The sequence below is a fragment of the Mus caroli genome, unplaced genomic scaffold (genome assembly GCF_978045245.1).
Source record: "Mus caroli unplaced genomic scaffold, Mus_caroli_1 scaffold_11, whole genome shotgun sequence".
Classification (NCBI taxonomy): domain Eukaryota; kingdom Metazoa; phylum Chordata; class Mammalia; order Rodentia; family Muridae; genus Mus; species Mus caroli.
The window spans coordinates 15433018-15456691 of NW_028227266.1; the positions used below are offsets into that span (position 1 = coordinate 15433018).

At 37.5% G+C, this 23674-nt stretch overlaps 1 protein-coding gene across 1 annotated transcript; it reads right to left on the bottom strand.

Moving 5' to 3' along the window:
* Window positions 1-1316: 1316 nt before the first annotated feature.
* On the bottom strand, window positions 1317-10083 carry LOC110302325 (olfactory receptor 1M1). Its single transcript, XM_021173180.2, has 2 exons — window positions 10052-10083; window positions 1317-2268 (listed from the first exon to the last, which is right to left on the bottom strand). The coding sequence occupies exons 1-2, from the start codon at window positions 10081-10083 to the stop codon at window positions 1317-1319; spliced, it is 984 nt and encodes a 327-aa protein (XP_021028839.2).
* Window positions 10084-23674: the final 13591 nt, after the last annotated feature.

The window sequence follows — 23674 nt, forward strand, 5'->3', positions numbered from 1 at the left end:
CCTATACACAAACATTTTTCATAGGCACTGTATAAAGAGAAATGTATGTTTATTGACTCAAATCAGTTTTTCAGAGAGGAAACTTTACTGAGATGAAGAAGCGGGTAAATTGGTTTGTTATTTAAAAAAAAACTTGCATGTTTAAAAAAATGTTGATTGCTTCAAATTTCTGCTATTAACTTCAAGCTATGGGAGTTTGGCGGTAGTCAATTGAGGATTTTTTTCCAATTCTTTTCTTTTTGTTGTTAAAGCTGTACTTCAGTGAACAGAAAAATTGCCAAGCAAACTAATGGCCGTAAAAGTGTAAATTGCATGTGTGGGCATAATTACCAAACCTCATTGCCATGAGGTATGTACAAAGTTTTAATACATTTTGTAAATAAAATTGTAAAGAAAAAAAAAAAGAATTGTTGGTATATCATGTGGAAATATATGAGACTATCTAAAACAAATATAATTAATAAAAACATTGAATTGAGTTATGTACTTATACTAAGTTTATGTAAATACAATATAATATCTCTACAATGCGAAAATCATCAGATGATACATTTCTCATAAGATATTATTGTTAAGCAACCCATGATTGCATTTTCTTTTTTTTTATGATTGCATTTTCTATTTGTTAAAAGGATATTGATGTAGGGAAAATCCAATCTATAATGATAGCCTTATTTTTCTGTGAGGACAATGTGAGACATAGTTAGAATTATTTACCAGGTGCCATATTTGGAGAATCTTCTAATTACCTTTTCTCTTACTGTGAGAAAACACTTTGACAAAACACATTTACTGGAGGAAAGAATCTAATTTGATTTAAAGGTTATTGTCAATCTTGAAAGGACACCAGGGAAGAAGTTCAGTACAAACTTGAAGCAACAATAGAGGACCCTGTTGGCTTGCTGGAAGCCTGCATTTTTATAGTGTTTACCTGGCTTCTTTACACAGCCCAGGATCACAGGCCTATGGATGGTACTAAGCAACATGGGCTGGGCTTTCTTACATCAATTAGTAATTAAGTTAATTCTCCATAACAAGCCCCCAGACCAATTAGAACCAGACAATTTTCCAGTTGAGATTCCTCATCTTCCCAGGTGATCCCAGGCTCTGCCAACCTGACCAAAAACAAACAAACAAACAAACCCACAACTGGAATGGGACGATGGTTAAAAGGCCATATAGAAATTGCCACTTGGATTTCTGTAACTCAGAATTTGAATTAGTTATTCTTTCATTGCAGTAAGTCCCAACTTAATTGAAGAACTCGGGTCTTTAGATTCTGCTGCCTTGAAGTTCCACAACATTCTGATTGATGATCAGGAGGATGTGCTGATCTTTCGGTTAATGATCTTCTTTAGGGCTCCCTTCAGGTCTCTGTTCCTCAGGCTATAGATAAAGGGGTTCAGCATGGGGGTGACTGCTGTGTACATTACTGCAGAAGCCTTCTCCTTCACAGCTGTACGGACAGAGGAAGGACACAGATAGACTCCAATGGTGGTACCATAGAAAAGGGCTACTACAGAGAGGTGGGAGCTACAGGTAGAAAAGGCTTTCTTTCTACCACCTGCAGAGGGGACCTTCATGATTGCCACGATGATGCGAGCATAGGAGGCCAGGATGCAGACAAAAGGTGTGGCTATCACCATTCCTGCCACAATGAGCACAAAGATCTTGTTTACTGTTGTGTCTGTGCAGGAAAGTCGGAGAAGTGGGGTGAGGTCACAGAAGTAGTGGGGGAGCTCATTTTTGCCACAGAATACCAGACGGGCCATGAGGAGGATGTGAGTGAGGGAGATGAAGCAGGAATACACCCATGGGACACCAACCAGCAGCCCACAGAGCCGTGGACTCATGATAGTAGAATAATGTAATGGGTGACAAATAGCCACAAACCGGTCATAAGCCATCACAGCTATTAAGACACTGTCCATGATGCCAAAAAAATGAAAAAAGTACATCTGGGTCAGACAACAAGGATAAGAGATAGATTTGTTCCTAGTTTGAATATTCACCAGCATCTTGGGGACAGTGTTGGTAGCCAGACAGAAATCAACCAGGGAGAGATTGGCCAGGAAGAAATACATAGGAGTATGGAGGTGAGAGTCAAAGCTGATGGCAAGGATGATCAACAAGTTCCCCACAACTGTGATCATGTACATGCAGAGGAACAGAGAATAGAGGACAGGGTCATGATCTGGCTTTTCTGAAAGTCCCAAGAGGATGAATTCAGATGCACTGGTGTGGTTTTGTGGTTCCATGTGTTTAACTCTTTTGAAAGAATTAAAAGTAGAAGTTAAGGAACAGTATAAAGATAGGTTTGGAGGGTAAAACAAATTAACTATCCAGTTCTTGTCTGAGCCAATTACAGTACCTTGAACTTTTGTTTAGTGTTTATATTTTCTTATGCTTCAGATATTAAATATAGAATCTTCTGAATATTCCCATTTCACACAAATATTGAGAAAATGAATAATTCATGGATTTATTTTCTTTTATACTTAACTTTGTTTTTTGAACTTAAAATATAATAACAGTATTTTACACTTTCTATTTCCTTTCTTAAAGCCCACTCATTTATTCTCCTTCCCATCCCCACTCTCTCTTAGATTCATGGTATATGGCTTCTTTTTTTCCTGATTGTTGTTACACATATTTTAAAAATATATTCCTAAACATATAAGTAAACTTTGCTCAGACCATATAATGTTACTTGTCTGTATATCATTTTATAGGTGGGAACATTATGGAAGAAAGATTGGAAAGAATTATGTATGTGTGTGTGTGTGTATATGTGTGTGTGTGTGTGTGTGTGTATGTGAGTATGTGGTTGGTGTGAAAGGTATATGCATGCATGTGGTAAGTACATGATTGTGGAGTCAATGGAAGACACTGAATGTTTTCCTCTATTGCTCCCTTCTCCATCCTTTGTTTGTTTGTTTGTTTGTTGAGACAGCATTCCTTACTAACCCTAGATGTTCCCATTTTGTCTAAGTTGGCCTGGCACTGTGGTCCCAGGATCCTCCTTGTCTTTACCCTCAAACTGGTGTTACAGGCATGTCCAGTCATACCCAGCTTTGATGTGAGAACTGGGGATGTGAATTCCTGTACTCTTGCTTTCACAGCAAGTGTTCTTCCCACTGAGCCATATATTTTCAGACTCCAGTCAAAGGTTTTGAAGGAAGAACTAAGAGGTGAACTAATGAAATCCAGAAGAAAATGATATCCAAGAATTAATGATCATCCAAGAAGTTTCTTTGTAGGTACACATATTATAAAAAAACATTGCATTGCAAATACTTAGCAATACAAGTAGAATGCGTATTATGAAGGTGAACTAAATTATAAAGCAGCCAAAAAATAGAAGGAAAAAATGCTCAAAACTATTAGCTCTCAGGGAAAAGTTAGACAAAACTACAGTGAAATACTATCCTACCCTGGTTATGTAGTTAAAGTATAAAATATGATTGAATAAAAATGTTAGTGAGTTTCCTTTCTGCATAAAGGTACTTGCTACCATGTCTGATGACCTGAGTTTGATCCTTAAGACCCAAAAAGACAGAACTGATTTCTCCAAGTAGTCCTCTAACTTCCACACATGTGCAGTTATATGCATGTTCTCTCTAAATAAATAAGTAAATGTGAAACACATAAAAATTACTTATAAAAGATTTAAAAATGAAGAAAATGAAAAGATTGGCTAGTATTAGACAGACAAGAAAATATAAAGACAAACAAGTAGAAAAGCAAGGAGAAATGGTAGACATAATTTCAGCACTTTGGAGGTAAAGATAAGGGGATCATGAATTTAACATGCACTTTGCATATATATGTATATATAAGTATGTGTATATATGTATATAAGTATATATGGTTTTTTTTCTTGCTAAAAATATCCAGCTACATCACTTTGAAAAACACCTAGAGAAAAGAAAGTGAGAGCACAGAGGGGTCATCTTTATGGCCATGTTTATTATAGCATTAACCACAATAGCTGAGGTACAAAATCAGCCCAGGTGTCTGTTAGTAGGTGAATGTAAAGAAAAATATAGGGAAATGTTTGGCCATAAAAAGAGTCATATATTTTAATCTGCAGCAAAATTGATGGCTTTGGAAAATATTCTAAGTAGATTAAACTAGATAGATATAGAAAGACTAGTATCCTGTATTTGCTCTCATACGTCAAAACTAAAATTAATGTAACATAAAAAGATCAAGAGTAGTTACTTAGGGATAGTAAAAGGTTACAGGGGAGAGAGGAGTCAGGGTAACAGATGGTGAATAGATTTGATCAAAAAACATTGTATGTATGTATGTATGTATGTATGTATGTATGTATGCAAATATCACATTAAAATCTCTCAAGTATGCCTTAATTAAAAATAAAACACATCCTTATGAGATGGCTGAATGGCGAAGGTGTGAATGGAGAAGGTGTTTAATCACAAGCCAGCTGTCTTGAGATTGCCAGAAGCCAGATAATAAAAGGACTTTTTGAAGTTGGTTCTGTCCTTTGCTATGTAAATCTCTGACCAATACAAGTATAAATGGAACAAGAACATGCTCTTTCTTGCTTTCTATCCTATTTCTTTTCTGGCACATAGTGGAGGGTGCTGGATTAATACATTTGTAGAAAAAGTAGCATGAATAAGAAATCAAACATGCATAAGAAATGAGAAGAGATAAGGTGGGGTACAAGATGTTTCAGAGTTTCATAAAGTAACAAACTCAGATTAGGTTTAGGAGATTAAGAGGCACATGGTCTAAGAGTCAAGTTTTAGATTTCATTTTGACTGTTGGAGGCCGATCTGAGTGGAAGTTGGCAGCAAAGGGATCTGAGTTTTGAGTTAGAAGCCCTTAAAGAGGAAACACAAAAATCCCTTAAAGACTTATAGGAAACCACTACCAAAAAGGTGAATGAATTGAACAAAACCATCCAGGATCTAAAAATGGAAGCAGAAACAATAAAGAAATCACAAAGAGAGACAACTAGGAGCTAGGAAAGAAATCAGGAACCATAGATGTGAGCATCAGCAAAGGAATACAAGAGATGGAAGAGAGAATCTCAGGTGCAGAAGATTCCATAGAAAACATGGACAGAACAATCAAAGAAAATGCAAAATGCAAAAAGATCCTAACTCAAAACAGAAAAGTGTTCTGAGGTACATGTATGAAAAGAAAGAACCTACAAATGAAGAACTCTGCTTGGTCAAATGGTTGGGGTTTATACTTATCAGTTGGTACAGCTCTGAGACCTTACTTTAAACTGTTCAGAATATTCAAAATGGAATACTTACTGTGGTTTTCATCAACTTTCAACTTGGAAATAACCATTTGTCTTAGTCAGGGTTTCTATTCCTGAACAAAACATCATGACCAAGAAGCAAGATAGGCAGGAAAGGGTTTATTCAGCTTGCATTTCCACATTGCTGTTCATTACCAAAGGAAGTCAGGAGTGGAACTCAAGCATTTCAGGAAGCAAGAGGTGATGCAGAGGTCATAGAGGGATGTTACTTACTGGCTTGTTTCCCCTGGTTTGATCAGCTTCTTTTCTCATAGAACTGAAGACTACCAGCCAAGAGATGGCACCACCTACAATGGGCTCTCCCACCCTCTATCACTAATTCAGAAAATGCCTTACAGCTGGATCTCATGGATGCATTTCTTCACGGGAGGCTCCTTTCTGTGATAACTCCAGCTTGTGCCCAGTTGACTCACAAAACCAGCCAATACACCACTATACTGGCAGCAGCTGCAGCATAAGCAGCAGCCACAAGTGTCTTTGTAGTAAGGAACAGAGATAGGGGAGGCAAGCTGGAGATGAATAATTACTCCCACCCCACCTGCAAGAGGTCTTCTCAAGATGTCTCAAAATTTAAATCTTTAACCTTTTTCTTGTAGGTCCCTATAAATTATGGAAGTTGCTAAGGAGATAGCTCAGCTGATAAAATACTTGTTGAGCAAAATGAGGGCCTGAATTTGGACACTCAGTACTCAAATAAAAGTTTTCATGTGCTGAGCATATGTCATTTTGATGTTTGAACTGCAGAGAAAAGAGGCTTCCTTGAACTCACTAGGTAGTTAGCCTAGCTGAATCAGTGATCTCTAGATTCAGTGAGAGACCCTGTTTCAAAAGAATAAATAAACCTTCCTGCTCCATTGTTCCTATTTGTCCCTTCACATTACTTTTTTTCTCCACTTCGTCGAAAGCCCCTGTCCTAGCTCCTGATGACTATGCCTATTCCAAATAAGACACATATTATCTGAAAATTCAAATATTAGTATACACAAGTGTGAGAAATCAATGTGATGTTTGTCTTTCTGGATCCGCCCTACCTCATTAAAAGTGATTGTTTCTAGCTCTACCAGTTTACCAGAGAATTTCTTTCTTTCTTTTTTTTTTTTTTTTTTTTTTCATTTCACCATATACAGGAGAGTTGAGTACATAATTGCATTACTAGATAAGGAGATACTAGAACTTTATAGCTCTTGGGAGAAGAATAATCTGAGTTCTTTAAGGGAGTGACCCATGTAAGGTTGAACAAGATTTAATGGATGATCATGCATTTACATGGGTAACAGAATTTTACTTTGGGTTGAAAATCAAAGAGGACACAATGTGACATAGGAAAGGAAGGTAGGAGTGAATCTAGGGGCGGGTGATAAATATGATCAAAACACACTATATAAAATTATTGAAGAACTAATACAAGACAGATAGGTTTAAGAAAGCACTTGATACCCCCTGGCACAGCAGGGGGTATGGAGAGAAAATTACAATTTTTATCTTCTTAGTTGGGTCAAACTCTGAATAATCCGTTTGATTTTTTTGATTTTTTTCTAATTTGATTATCATATGGTGTAACTAAGTACTTAAGTTTCTGTTTTCACAACTATTTTAAATAAAGGATCTTATTAGTTTTGAATTTATTATTTTTAAAGTACTACATAAACATCTACTTTCTTCTCCCCATCCCAATCTGAAAATGATTGCATGTACTTTACCACATCTTCATTTCTATTCCTTTATTCACATCAGGAACATTTATTGGTGATTGACATGTATCAAACTTCAGGCTTACTGATTGGAATGATAACTTAAAAATGCATAGACCCTATACTCAAGACACTTGCAATTAAGACTCTGAATTTTTAAATTTTTGTGGACAGTATCTTGTCTAGGAAATAAAATATCACAGGGACAGTAAAGGCACAGTTAGAGAAGACAGTTTGCTTTTGGTCAAGAGAATAAAATCTCTGGATGAGTTGAAGATATAACATCTATTTCATAGGTCAGTGACCAGGATATAGAACAACTCTTTACAAAGGCAGGATCAACTGTGGGAAGGTGGGTTCAATTTTAATTCATTCTAGAAGAGATAGGAAGTATAGATATTTGATGAGATAGTTTGCTTTTTCTTCACAGAATTCTTGCTTCTTAGCACTATCTCTATAAGCCAGGATAAGGTTCTGTTGTATCTATCAGGTTTTTTGAGGTCAGACTCAGAAAAGTGTGAATTTTTTCTTCTGCCTCTTTCAGGTGTCAGCCAGAACTGATGTATGGTTTGTCCTGTTCATTGATTTTTTTTTTCACTCTTCCGTGAAGCTTGCCTCCTGACCCTATATCTATTTGTCCACAGAGTAGCTGGCTTCCATGCTGGCTTAATGAAAATGGAATGGATTGTTTTGCTTTCTTTTTGCCATCTTCCTCCTCCCTCAAACTAAAGTAGACCCCCCCAATACTAAAATAAATATTGAGAAAAAACATTTTAGATATTTCATAAATTTATACTTTCAGTTAATTACAATTATTACAGTTGTTTTGGGAAATAAGCAGCTTCCAATCAGTCCACTCATTCCTAGCACTTACAGCTTTTAAGTACTTCTATATGCTATAACATCTAATAAAATTCCAACATGACAGCTATTATAACTAACTCATTGCATATATGTTAAATAATATATGGGAATTGTGACCAGCTTTTTTCTTCTTCTGTGTGTGTGTGTGTGTGTGTGTTCGTAGGCTAGAAGTTGACAAAGAGGATGTGTGACTAAATAGTTCCTCCAAATTCTTTTTTTGAGAAAGATTCTTTCACTGAACATGAAGTTTACTATTTCAGGTATTCTAGGGACCCAACAAGGCCCCAATGTGCACCTCACTCAACCTCCAGTTCTGTGATTACAATCATGAGCAACCATGTTTGACTTTTACGTATGTGCCAGGAATCTCAATCAGGGTCTTTATGCTTGCAAAGTAAGCCCTTTATCTATTTAGTCATCTACCTAGGCCCTGTTGTCCACCTTTTAAAAGTTAGATGATTAAGACTTAAAGAAGATGTAGGATGTAAAAAACTTCTTAGAGAATTTTAAGAGTTTAAGCGTAGTTCCCAAACTGTATTTTCCCTAGTCAAAGGCTCATAGGTTTTTCACTGAGTTCTAACATAATACTTCCTTATGGTTTTGGTTTTTTTTGCTGCAATAATTTTATCCTCTACCCCTATGCTTTCAGTTTTCCTTCTACAGAATTCCCATGCCAAATTTCTTTTCTTTTATTCTTTTAGGGTGGTGGTTGGGGGAAGAGGATCTCACTTTGTAGCTCAAGCTGATTTTATAATAATCTTGCCTCACCTTGCTAAGGTATTAGCCACCACAACAGGATCAAATATATTTTATTATTCTATGTTGTGATATTATATTAAGCATTAATGAGCTGTGAAGGAAAGGGAGTTTTAAATACTGTTGATTAGAATGTAAATTATTGCAACAATTGTGATGTCCATATGGAGGTACAAAATGGAAAATGAAATTTTAACATATTATAGCTTATACCACTTCTGGATAAAAATAGCAATACCTGCCTGCCCATGTCTATTATGATTCTGTTCTCAATGGTAATGATGTTGAGTTAGCTTATATTTTCATTAATGAATGAATGGGTAAAGAAAATAACCAGTATATGAAAAAGACTCATTCTCATAAGAAGGACTTGCAAAACTATTACTGAAGGAAAGGGATGGAAATGGAGATTGTAGCACAAACTGAAATAATTAGGGTGCAGGAAGATGTCTTGTTTTCTCTTATGATGTTTTTCAAAAGAAATAAAAGTATAAGGGACACTATTAGAGATATGGGTAAGAGGAAGAGGAGAAGCAAAGAATAAGAAAGTTTAACACTATGTCAATGTAATCAAAGTATTATAAGTATGCATAGAAATATATTTGCAGGTAGATAATGTCACAGTAAGATACTGGAAAACACACCACATTGTAGTACTATTCAACTAAAAGAGATGGAATTTCTTACATACAAAGAAGGATTAAAGAATATAGTTTGATAAAATTAGCAACTGATATAATGAACTTCTAGGAGATTACAAATATTTCTTTCTTTGTTTTGAATGTGTGTGGGTACATGTATTGCATGGTGTGGGTGAAGATGTCAGAGGATGGCTTGGAGGAATTGGTTCTCTCCTTCTACTCTACAGGTTTTGGGGATAGAATTTATATTGTTAGGCTTGGGAGCAAGGATCCTTCCCATTGAGTCTTCTGACTATCCCCAACTTAAAGGATTTTAGAAGAGGTACCCACAGTTTCCAGGAGTTTTCATAGATTCAACAGGAGAATAACTCAAGTTCTGTTGACAGAATAATCCTGAGAGTTCCTTGGCAAGAAGGAAGATCTAGGAGAAGAACTGACTAGGATCTCTACCTATGCCACTCAGACTTGGGTACTATACTAAGAGGCAGAAACAATAAGAGAGATACCATCTTAGCAAGTGGAAGTAATGAAACAACTTAGGGTTGGACAAATATGGCCACACTCATTCCATGGCATGGGTGCACATGTGCGTGCACACATACACAAATACAACTTTCTGAATAGATGAATGATTAAATATCGAAAAATACCATAGTATTATAAACAATGGTTTAAACTGGGTAAAAGTGAGTCAGCATTTATGACACCATAAATACTATTTCATCAATGTTGTCAGTAGATGGCTTGTTTTCTTTTCTTCCTCTCTTTTTCTCTGTCCCAGACACCCCTGCACTTACTTGGATGTTTTTCTCCTTGGGGACACCATCATTCAGGCATTCTTTATACAGACTGTGGTTTTTCCTTTTAGAAGGTATATGAAGTCACTTTTGCTTCTTGGATAATCTTCTTTGGGCCAGAAGGATGCCACAGAGTACACATGTAGGTATCCTTCTGGCCCAAAGAAAAAATGAAGCCAAGGTATATCATAAATTATAATAACTAAGGGAATATTTACAGTTTCATTAAGAAGTTAATTCCCAAGGCCTCTTGTTAGGCAAATTGTCCAATTTCATTTTGGCTCCCTGAATAGCTCAATTTCCTATGGGGTTGGAACATAGTTGTAAGAAACCCACATGGACTATTTTAAGTCTTCAGGAAGTAAAAGATTAAAAAGTGGTAGCTTGTTCACTTTCTCTACACTGTTTTATCTGTGAACACACTCATTTACTCCCAAACCAATTTTTAAAATTTTTACTGACAGGTCACTCCTGGTGTGCTTACAATTACCCCACTCAGTTGCATTTCCAATGTTCTACTCCAGGATATAGCCTACTGGATCTAGGTGTAGTCTCCTGGACCACCCCATCCACTTCTTATCACAATCCATTAACATAATACCATGTCATACATGCAGCGTCTGAGCTAGTCTGACTACCACCATCTATGCTTCAGCCAACCTCTAGATTTCTGCCACTACTTTCCCTACCAGTAGTCACTCACTAGTATATTCTGCACTGCTTGGAATCACCCAAAGCAGCAATTTTTCTTGAACTCTTCTCCTGAATCTATCAAGGTGATTCTATCACATATCCTGTGTCCTGACTTGTCTGGCCTCCGTTGCTTGCATCACAAATGATTCCTAGTTTTTGGCCAGGATCCTTCCTACCTATTTTCAATCCCTGGCCCCTCTCATATCACGTCCAAATTTGCTACCTAACAAAGTTTGCCCCCAAATTTCAGGCTTGAACCAGGAAACACATTTTGTACACCAGACCAGTTTTATTTGTTTTTCTGATTTCATTCTAACAGGCAGGTTCAAATCACCTCCATATTCTTCTTCTTCATTCTATGTCAACAACAGATTTAGAAATAAAAATGTTCGCATGCCAAGATCTCATGCAAAAATATCAAGAATATGAAAGGTCAAGCCAGTATCTTCTTTCCAACTCCTACCAGTTCTGTAGAAATGTTTGTCAGTGAGAATTATGTCTATGAACCACAGGATACAGAACTTAAAACCTCAAAAACTTCATCAAAGAACTCATGGAAGTTATAGATGTAAAGACAGTTCAATGAAATAAAAAAAAAAAAAAGCTTAAGGAGAATAAATGCCTGAGAAATGTCCAGAAAAATGCATACATAAAATTGATGGAAATAACAGTTACAATCTAGGACTTGAGGATGGATTTCAGTAAGTACATAGAAACATTAAAGAGCATACAAACAGAGATGAATGTGGAATTGAAAACATACAGTAACTCAAATAGAAAACGCAAAGAAAAGCAGGACACGTGGAATACAGTAAGTAGAATAAAGAATATCACAACTCCCCTTGGGTAGACACCTCCTGCACAACCATAGGCCATGCCTGCCAGAAGATCAGGCCACATGTACTTGAAGACTAGGTATTCTGCCTATCTTTGGACCTCCTCCACTCACTTGTTGCCCCACCTAAAATGAATCCCAAGTCCCCTTACCTCCTGATTGCCATATCCCAGTCCCCAACTTGTGAGGTGACTCCATACAGGACTAGAGACTACCCCAGTCACCAGAACTCTAGATGTACTGCAATACCTGCAGACTTCCTTTACTCTCTCAATGTGCTCATCAACACTATCCACAAGCTACCTTACTCTCTTTGTCTTTGTGTCCCAGAATCCAACTTGGGCAGAGACTCTCTGCTTTACAAGAGACCATGCCTGCCACCAAAAGTGGCAGCCCAACTGAGGTGGTAATTGCCTACTCTTACAGGCCATACATGCCAAAAGCCCATAGAGCAAATAGAAACTAGACATCCAACTGATAAGGTAAAACCCAGAAATAATTACTGAGAGTTATAATCATCCCAAACCCAGAGGCCTAGATTTCAGTGTAAGAATGCAATCAACAACAGCCAGCCCAATATGTTACCACCACAAACAACCTATCCTACTGGAGAAAACCCTAGTTATTCCAACACAACTCAAGCACAAGGAAAAAAACACACAACCAAACCTTAAAACCAATTTTTAAGTTAATCTTGTATCCTGCTAGTTTGAGAAAGTGTTTATCAGCTGTAATATTTCCCTGGTGGAATTTTTAGGGTTCCTTATATATGCTATACTACCATATCATCTGAAAGTAGCAATAATTGGATTTCTTCCTTTCCAGATTTTATTTTCTTGGTCTCCTTCAGTTGTTTTATTGCTGTAGCTAAAAGTTTAAGTCCTATATTGAATAGATATGGAGAGAGTGTGGACAATCGTGTTTTTTCCCTGATTTTCTTGGAATTATCTTTGAGTTTCTCTTCATTTAGTTTGCTGCTGGCCATAGTCTTTCTGTAAATTGCTCTTATTATATTCATAACCCTTGTATCCATAATCTTCAAGACTTTTATCATGATGAAGTGTTGGAGTGGTGAAAAATCCTTTTCATTATTTAATGGGATTTTTTCTTACAATTTATACGGTGGATTACATTTACTTTAAAAACCTTTATTCTAGTAGATGATGGTAAGGTTGTGGAGAAAGAGGAACACTCCTCCATTGTTGGTGAGGAATATTGAATGGCTGAGAAGCACCTAAAGAAATGTTCAGCCGGGCGTGGTGGCGCACGCCTTTAATCCCAGCACTCGGGAGGCAGAGGCAGGTGGATTTGTGAGTTCGAGGCCAGCCTGGTCTACAAAGTGAGTGCCAGGACAGCCAGGGCTATACAGAGAAACCCTGTCTCAAAAAAACCAAAAAAAAAAAAAAAAAAAAAAAAAAGAAATGTTCAACATCCTTAGTCATCAGGGAAATGCAAATCAAATTAACCCTGAGATTCTACCTCACACAAGTCAGAATGGTTAAGACCCAAAACTCAGGTAACAGCAGATGCTGGTAAGGATGTGGAGAAAGAGGAACACTCCTCCATTGCTGGTGATAATTCAAGCTGGTACAAACACTGTGGAAATCAGTCTGGTGGTTCCTCAGAAAAGTGGGCATAGTATTATCTGAGGACCCAGCTATAACACTCCTGAGCATACACACAAATTATTGCTCCAACACATAACAAGGACTCATTCTCCACTCTGTTCATAGAATGCTTATTTATAATAGCCAGAATCTGGAAAGAACCTAGATATCCTTCAACAGAGGCATGGATGCAGAAAATGTGGTACATTTACACAATTGGGTACTATTCAGCTATTAAAAACAATGAATTTGCCCTTCTGGTCAGCGCAAGTTCCTGTTCACCTTGGGCATGAACTCAGCTGATGGTCCCAAGGTCCCCAGAGGACTCTCCAAGCGATCTTAGGATCACTGGTGAGTGGAACACAACATCTGTTCCAAATCAATTGTGAGGGGACTGTGACAGCAGAAGCAAGGACACGGGAGCCCTGCCTGACCAGAGAGTGGCTCGGGTTCCTTCTGGTCAGTGCTGGTATACATTGGTTTTGAACACACTAGAAAGCCCTAAGATCCCCAGAGGAGACACTATTTCCAAACACTGTAACATGTCCAGGATCTTAGGATTCCAGGATCCCAGGATAACAGGAATTTGGTCACACCAGGACCTCAGGGTCTCAGAGGCAGCTTGACTGCCAAGAACTCTGACACATACAGAATCTCAGGTTTACAGTAGCCCAGAATCACAGGACCACAGAGAAAACTGGACTCTGAGGAGTACGGAATTAACTAGGATTATAGGAAGGATAGGCTACAATCAGATATATTGTGGGCAGCAAGCACTTGAGATAATCAGATGGCAGGAGGCAAGCATAAGAACAGAAGTAACAGAAACCAAGGTTACTTAGCATCATTAGAACCAAACACTCCCACCATAGCAAGTCCTGGATACACCATCACACCAGAAAAGCAAGATATTGATCTAAAGTCACTTCTCATGATGATGATGAAGGACTTTAAAGGAAATAAATAACTCTCTTAAATAAATACATGAAAACTCAGGTAAACAGCTAGAAGCCCTTAAAGAAGAAACACCAAAATCCCTTAAAGAGATATAGGAAACCACTATGAAACAGGTGAATGAATTGAACAAAACCATCCAGAATCTAAAAATGGAAGTAGAAACAATAAAGAAATCACAAAAGGGAGATAACTTTAGAGCTAAAAATCCTAGGAAAGAAATAAGGAACCATAGATGCGAGCATCAGCAACAGAATACAAGAGATGGAAGAGAGAATCTCAAGTGCAGAAGATTCCATAGAAAACATGGACACAACAATCCAAGAAAATGCAAAATGCAAAAAGATCCTAACTCAAAGCACCCAGGAAATCCAGGACACAATGAGAAGACCAAATCTACGGATAATAGGAGTAGATGAGAATGAAGATTTTCAACTTAAAGGGCCAGCAAATATCTTCAACAAAGTTACAGAAGAAAACTTCCCAAACCTAAAGAAAGAGATGCCTATGAACATATAAGAAGCCTACAGAACTCCAAATAGACTGGACCAGAATTCCTCCTGACACATAATAATCAGAACAACAAAAGCACTAAATAAGGATAGAATATTAAAAGCAATAAGGGAAAAAAATGTCAAGTAACATATAAAGGCAGACCTAACAGAATTACACCAGACTTCTCCCCAGAGACTCTGAAAGCCAGAAGATACTCGACAGATATTATACAGACTCTAAGAGAACACAAATGCTAGCCCAGGCTACAATACCCAGCAAAACTCTAAATTACCTTAGAGGGTAAAACCAAAGTATTCAATGACAAAACCAAAATCACAAAATATCTTACCACGAATCCAGCCCTTCAATGGATTATAAAGAAAAAACTCCAACACATGGAGGGAAATGACACCATAGAAAAAGCTAATAGAAGAAACCTAAAAGAAGAGAGCCACAAGAACAGAATCCTAACTGTAACAACAAAAATAACAGGAAGTAATGATTACTTTTACTTAATATCTCTTAATATCAATGGACTCAATTCCCCAATAAAAAGACATAGACTAACCGAATGGCTACATAAGCAGGACACAACATTTTGCTGCATACAGGAAACCCACGTCAGGGACAAAGACAGACACTAACTAAGAGTAAAAGGCTGGAAAACAATTTTCCAAGCAAACAGTCTGAGAAACAAGCTGGAGTAGCCATTCTAATATAAAATAAAATCAACTTCAAACCCAAAGTTATCAAAAAAAAAAAAAAAAAAAAGACAGGGAGGTGCATTTCATACTCATCAAAGGTAAAATCTTCTAAGATGAACTCTCAATTCTGAATATCTATGCTCCAAATGCAAGGGCAGCCACATTCATTAAAGAAACTTTAGTAAAGCTCTAAACACACATTGCACTACACACAATAATAGTGAGAGACTTTAAAACCCCACTCTCATCAATTGACAGATCCTGGAGTCAGAAACTAAATAGAGACACAGTGAAACTAACAGAAGTTATCAAACAAATGGATTTAACAGATATCTACACAACATTTTATTCTAAAACAAAAGGATATACCTTTTTCTCAGCACATCATGGTACCTTCTCCAAAATTGACCATATAATTGGTCACAAAACAGGTCTCGACAGATATAAAAATATTGAAATTATCCCATGCCTCCTATCAGATCACCATGGACTAAGGCTGATCTTCAATAATAACAAAAATAAAAGAAACCCAACATTCATGTGGAAGCTGAACAATACTATACTCAATGATAACTTGTTCAAAGAAGAAATAAAGAAATAAATTAAAGACTTTTTAGAGTTTAATGAAAATGAAGCCACAACATACCCAAACTTATAGAACACAATGAAAGCAGTCCTCAGAGGAAAACTCATAGAACCGAGTGCTTCCAAAAAGAAACTGGAGAGAGCAAACACTAGCAGCTTGAAAGCACAAATAAAAGCTCTAGAACAAAAGGAAGTAAATTCACTCAAGAGGAGTAGATGGCAAGAAATAATCAATCTCAGGGCTGAAATCAACCAAGTAGAAACAAAAAGAACTATACAAAGAATCAAGCAAACCAGGAGCTGTTTTTGTTTGTTTGATTTTTTGTTTGTTTTGAGAAAATCAGCAAGATATATAAACCCTTAGCCAGACTAACTAGAGGACATAGGGACAGTATACTAATGAACAAAATCAAAAATGAAAAGGGAGACATAACAACAGAACCTGAGGAAATCCAAAACATCATCAGACCCTACTACAAAAAGCTATACTCAAAAAAAAAAAAAAACTGGAAAACATGGACAAAATGGACAATTTCATAGTCAGATACCAGGTACCAAAGTTAAATCAGGATCAGATTAACAATTTGAACAGTCCCATATCACCTAAAGAAATAGAAGCAATCATTAATATCCTCCCAACCAAAAAAATCCAGGACCAGATGGATTTAGTCCAGAGTTCTTCTATCAGACCTTCAAAGAAGATCTAATTCCAATTCTCCTCAAACTATTTCACAAAATAGAAACAGAAGGTACTCTACCCAATTCATTCTATGAAGCCACAATTATTCTGATACCTAAACCACACAGAGATCCAATAAAAAGAACGTCAGACAAATTTCCCTTGTGAATATTGATGTAAAAATACTAAATAAAATTCTAGCAAAGTGAATCCAAGAACACATCAAAATGATCACGCATCATGATCAAGAAGTCTTCAACCCTGGGATGCAGGGATGATTTAATATATGGAAATCCATCAACACAATCCACTATATAAACAAACTCAAAGACAAAAGAACAAAAAAAAAATACATGATGATTTCTTTATATGCTGAGAAAGCATTCGCCAAAATTCAACACCCATTCATGATAAAAGTCTTGGATAGATCAGGAATTCATGGCCCATAAGTAAACATAATAAAAGCAATATACAGCAAACCAGTAGCCAACATCAAACTAAATGTTAGAAACTTGAAGGAATCCCACTAAAATCAGGAACTAAACAAGGCTGCCCACTTTCTCCCTACCTATTCAATATAGTACTTGAAGTACTAGCCGGAGCAATTAGACAGCAAAAGGAAATCAAGGGGATATAAATTGGAAAGGAAGAAGACAAAATACCACTATTTGCAGATGGTATGATAGTACATATAAGTTACCCTGAAAATTCTAACAGAGAACTCCTAAACATGATAAACAGCTTCAGTGTAGATGCTGGATATAAAATTAACTCAAATTATTGGTCTTTCTTTACACAAAGGATAAACAGGCTGAGAAAGAATTTAGAGAAACAACAGCCTTTTCAATAGTCACAAATAATATAAAATACCTTGGTGTGACTCCAACTAAGGAAGTGAAAGATCTGTATGATAAGAATTTCAAATCTCTGAAGAAAGAAATCAAAGAAGATCTCAGAAGATGGAAAGATCTCCCGAGCTCATGGATTGGCAGGATTAATATAGTAAAAATGGCTATCCTGCCAAATGCAATCTACAGATTCAATGCAATCTCCATCAAAATCCCAAATCATTTCTTCACAGTGTTAAAAGGGGTGTTTTGCAAATTCATCTGGAATAATAAAAAAGCATAGTATAGCAAAAATATTTCTCAAAAATAAAACACCTCTGGTGTAATGACCATGCCTGACCTCAAGCTGTACTACGGAACAATTGTGATTAAAAACTTCATGGTACTGGTACAATGACAGACAGGTAAATCAATTGGAATAGAATTGAAGACCCAGAAATAAACCCACACACCTATGGTCACTTGATCTTTGACAAGGTAACTAAAAACATCCAGTGGAACAAAGACAGCATTTTCAACAAATGGTCCTGGCACAAGTGGCAGTTATCATGTAGAAGAATGCGAATTGATCCATTCTTATCTCCTTGTACAAAGCTCAAGTCTAAGTGGCTCAAGGAACTCCACATAAAACCAGAGACACTGAAACTTATAGAGGAGAAAGTAGGGAAAAGTCTAGAAGATATGGGTACAGGGGAAAAATTCCTGAACAGAACAGCAATGGCTTGTGATATAAGGTTGAGAATTGATCAATGAGACCTCATAAAATCTCAAAGCTTCTGCAAGGCAAAAGACACTGTCAATCAGACAAAAAAGGCCACCAATAGATTGGGAATGAATCTTTACCAATCCTAAATCAGATAGGGGACTAGTATCCAATGTATACAAAGAACTCAAGAAGCTGGACTCCTGAAAATCAAATAACACCCTCCACCCCACCCCCCAAAAAATGGGGTAGAAAGCTAAACAAAGAATTCTCAACTGAGGAATACCAAATGGCTGAGAAGCACCTGAAAAAATGTTCAACATCCTTAATCATCAGGGAAATGCAAATCAAAACAACCTGAGATTCCACCTCACACCGGTCAGAAAGGGTAATATAAAATATTCAGGTGACAGCAGATGCTGGCGAGGATGTTTAGAAAAAGAAACAGTCCTCTATTGCTGGTGGAACTGCAAGCTGGTACAAGCACTCTGGAAATCAGTTTGGTGATTCCTCAGAAAATTGGACATAGTACTACTGGAAGATCCAGCAGTAGCTCTCTTGGGCATATACCCAGAATATGTTCCAACTTGTAATAAGGACACATGCTCCACTATGTTCATAGCAGCCTTATTTATAATAGCCAGAAGCTGGAAAGAACCCAGATATCCCTCAACAGAAGAATGGATACAGAAAAGGTGGTATATTTACAAAATGGAGTACTACTCAGCTATTAAAAACAATGAATTTTTGAAATTCTTAGGCAAACGGTTGTATCTGGAGGATATCATCCTGAGTGAGGTAACCCAATCACAAAAGAACACACATGATTTGCACTCACTGATAAGGGGATATTAGCCCAGAACTTAGAAAACCCAGATACAATTTGCAAAACACATGAAACTCAAGAAGAAAGACCAATCTCTAGATGCTTCATTCGTTCTTTGAATGGGGAACAAAATACCCAAGGAAGGAGTTACTGAGACAAAGTTCAGATCAGAGTCTGAAGGAAGAACCATCCAGAGACTTCTCCATCCAGGGATCCATCCCATAAACAACCACCAGACCCAGACACTAGGCAATTATCAAAAAGCGACTGCTGACAGGAGCCTGATATAGCTGTCGCCTGTGAGGCTCTGACAGTGCCTGGCAAATACAGAAGTGCATGCTCACAGTCATCCATTGGACGAAGCATAAAGTCCCTAATGAAGGAGCCAGAGTGACAGGGACCTGAAGGGGACTGAAGCCCCATAGGAGGAGCATCAATATGAAGTAACCAGTACCCCCCAGAGCTCCTTGGAACTATATCACCAATCAAAGGAAATACATGGTGGAACTTGTGGCTCTAGCTATATATGTAGCAGAGGATGGCTTAGTTGGTCATCATTGGGAGGAGAGGCCCTTGGTCCTGTGAAGGTTCTATGCCCCAGTATAGGGGGATGCCAGGACCAGGAATGGGAGTGGATGGTTGGGGAACAGGGGGAGGGGGTGTTAGGGGTAGGAGGTGTTCAGAGGGAAAACTAGGGAAGGTGATAACATTTGAAATATAACTAAAGAAACTATCTATTAAAAATAAGTAAAAATAATAAATAAACATTAAAAAAAACCCAAAAAACAATGAATTCATTGGTTTTTGAAATTATTAGGCAAATGGATGGAACTTGAAAATATCATCTTGAATGAGGTAACCCAATTACAAAAGAACTCACATGGTATGGCACTCACTGATCAGTGGATATCAGCGCAAAAGCTTGTCATACCAAAGATTCAATTAACAAACCACATGAAGCTTCAGAAGTAGGAATACCAAAGTGTGGGTGCTTTGGTCCTTCTTAGAAAGGGAACAAAATATACATGGGAGCAAATAGGGAGAAAAAGTGTGGAGCAGAGACCGAATGTAAGGCCATCCAGAGACTGCCCCATCTGGGGATTCTTCCCATATACAGTCACCAAACCCAGTCACTATTGTTTATGCCAATAAGTGCATGCTGACAGGAGTGTGATATAGCTGTCTCCTGAGAAGTTCTGCCAGAGCCTGACAAATGCAGAGGGGATACTTGCAGCCAACCATTGAACTGAGTGCAGGGTCTCCAATGAAAGAGTTAGAAAAAGGTCTGGAGGAACTGAAAGGGTTTGCAACCTCATAGGAAGAACAGTATCAACCAACCAGACCCTCAGAACTCCCAGGGACTAAACCACTAACCAACATACCTGACAGTTTTAGAACAAAAAGAAGCAAAAACAGCCAATAAGAGTAGAGGGCAGGTAATAATCAAATCCAGGGCTGAAATCAACCAAATAGAAATAAAAATCTATACAAAGAATCAACAAAGCCAGGAGCTAGTTCTTTGAGAAAAATCACCAAGATAAACCCTTAGCTAGACTAACCAGAGGGCACAGAAACAGTTTCCAAATTAATAAAATCAGAATTGAAAAGGGATACATGACAATAAAATATATCTTAAAATAATTATTCTGTCTGTTGAATATTAGCAGTTGAAAATATTAAAATCATGTTCTATAAAAATGTTTCAATAAGCTCTAGTGTGTTCCCCTTTTCTCCTATTTACTTTTAACATTTTAGGTCTTATCCTGAGATATTTGATCCATTTGGAGTTGAGTTTTGTGTAAACTGTGAGGTGGATATCTAGTTTTATTCCTTTATATATGAATTCCCAGGTTGTTTATTTTTGAAAATATATTTGATTTCACCAATAGGAATTGCTGGCTTATCAGGTGCCTGATTAAATTGAAGGCCCTCTCCATGAATTGTAGTCTCTGAGAGCTGCTAAAGCTCCAGGTTAGTAGATTCTTTCTATGGAGTTCCTAAACTCTCAGAGCCTTCAATCCTCCCCAACCCTTCCATAAGAGTCTCTGAACTCCATTAAATGTTTGACTGTGAGTATATACATCTGCTGGGTAGAGTCTCTCAGAAGACAGTTAAGCTAGAATCCTGTCTGCAAGCATAACCAAGTATCATTCATAGTGTCAGGGATTGGTGCTTGCTTGGTCTCAAGGGTGCCTGGTTATTACTTTGCTATTCCATTATTTCTTTGTTCCCGTATTGCTTTTAGACAGAACAAAGTTTGTACCTTGATTTCTGTTTCCAGATTTTGGAGGGTGTGATAGCTTTGTATTGCTTTTTTTTTTTTTTTTTTTTTTTTTCTGGCCTGCTTAGCTGGTGTGTTCACAGGAATGCTTGCTGTTGTTGGCGATTGGTATGCTAGAAGGAGTTGGTGAAAGGAAGGTTGGGGCAGGGGAGAGTTTTTGATACATTAGAAATTTAGTCAGATAGGAAAGGGAGACCACGGAGTATTTTGAGTTACAGAGTCAGGGATTAGACTTGGAGGTGGGGGTGGGAATTAGATTTTAGGAGTAAGAGAAGTGTGAGTTTTCTTTCAGCTTACTTGTTCCCCTGGTAGGAGAGGTTTTTGGGTTAGATGGACTTTTCTGTTAGAGTTGGGGATGGGAAAAGCAAGGAAGTCAAGGAAGGATATTAGGAGGAGATCCATTGTCAGTTCTGCAGAGATGTGGCCAGAGAAGAAGGAAGGCTATACCTCGTTTTGTTTTTCAGTACTGTCACTGAGTTATCGACTTAGGATTTAGAGGGTTAAAGAAAAGAGAATGTCTTTGGGCAGTCTACTTGATTTTCTCTATTTTTATAATTATAAATATATTTTGTAACTGCAAATTTGGTATTTTGATACCTTCAGACAATCTTTTCTTATTTAGGATTGATTTGTTAATCCTGAGTCTTTTATGCTTCAATATGAAATTTAAGATTGAATTTTGAGTTTCTGTGAGCAATCACATTGGAATTTTGATGAGGACTGTATTTAATATGTTAAATGATTTTGGTCGGATTTCTGTATTCAAAGTATTATATTATATTATGAAAAGAAGATAACTTTTGCATTGCCAAATGGTTATATAAATTACTGTTTGTATAACTTATCTCAAATGAGTCTTTAAACAATTAACTATGAAACATTAAATCTTATAGTTTATCTTCTATGAAAAATCATGTATTTTGTTGGTATGGTCATTTATTTCATCATTATAACTACTTATTATTTCTGTATACATGATCTTTTGCTATTCTTTACAAACCAAAATAATGTTAGAACCCTGACATGTAAGTTTTTCATTTGTTTCTTTTGATATATTCAATAGGTGGAATTTGCAGGTAGGCTCAATGCAAATTATAAATGTTTCACCCTTGAGACTTTTCTTCTAATATTTTTTTTTTTTTTTTCCGAGACAGGGTTTCTCTGTGTAGCCATGGCTGTCCTGGAGCTCACTTTGTAGACCAGGCTGGCCTCAAAGTCAGAAGTCTGCCTGCTTCTGCCTCCCAAGTGCTGGGATTAAAGGTGTGCGCCACTACTGCCTGGCCTAATATGGCTTTAATTCACACAAAAAATACCTTTTTAGCTATGTGATTTTCTTTTTTTTTTAAATGGTAGAGTTTATTTTTTATTTCCTCCATACTCTCCTCCTAATCCATACCTTTCTTCTCCCTTCCCCTGACCCCACTAACTTTGTTCTCAGAAAAGGGTAACCTTCCATATCTTGTTATATCAATGTGTCTTGGCATAAGAAATTGTAGTAAAACTAGGGGCATCCTTTCCTTTTGAGTCTAGACAAGGCAGCCCAGTTAGGGAAAAAGGGTCCAAAGGCAGCCAACATAGAAACAGCCCTTGCTCTATTTGTTAAGGGTGCTACATGAAGACCAACCTGTGCATCTGTAACTTACATTGTATGTGTTCTAGGTCCATCCTATGCATGGTGTTTGGTTGATCAGTCTTTGTGAGCCTCTATGGGTCCAGGTTAATGGATTCTGTACATTTTCTTGTGTTGTCCTTGATACCGCTGGGCCCTTCAATCCCTCTTCCACCTTCCACAAGATTCTCTGAGCTCCACTTAATGTTATACTTTGGGTGTCTGCATGTTTCCATCAGCTGTTGTGTGTAGCCTCTCAGTGGACAGTTACACTACCTTCCTGTCTACAAGTATAGGAGAATATCATTAATAATGTTACGTATGGGCTCTCTCTTACACCGTGTCTCTCAAGTTGGGCCAGTCATTGGTTGGCCAATCCCTCAATTTCTGCTCCATCTTTATCACTCCACATCTTGTAGTCTGGACATTGTATGGGTCAATGGTTTTGGGGGGAGTTGGTATTCCCTCCCTTCATTGGAAGTCTTGAAGTTATAGGAAGTGACCATTTCAGGTTTAATATTCTCTATTGCTAATAGTCTTAGATAGGGTCTCTGTCATAGGTTCCTAGGGGTTGTTTTTATTCTAGGTTTCTAGTTCATGCCAGAGATGCCCCCTCAACTGATTCCAGTTCTCTCCCAAGGTTTCTCTCTCTCCATTCTACCAACACTTGATCCCTTCTGCTCCCTTCCCAACACTCTCTCCCACTCATTTTGAAGAAAGGCAGGTAACCTGCCCCACACCCACTCTGTGCATCAAATCCTGCACTCTCCTGTTCCTGCACTGAGCCAGAATATTTAGTACTCC

Coding starts and splice junctions, on each gene's coding strand:
- LOC110302325 (XM_021173180.2), bottom strand. CDS start 10,083: ATGATGGTGTCCCCAAGGAGAAAAACATCCAA. Junction 2,269..10,051: donor CCAAGGAGAAAAACATCCAA/GTAAGTGCAGGG, acceptor TTCTTTCAAAAG/AGTTAAACACATGGAACCAC.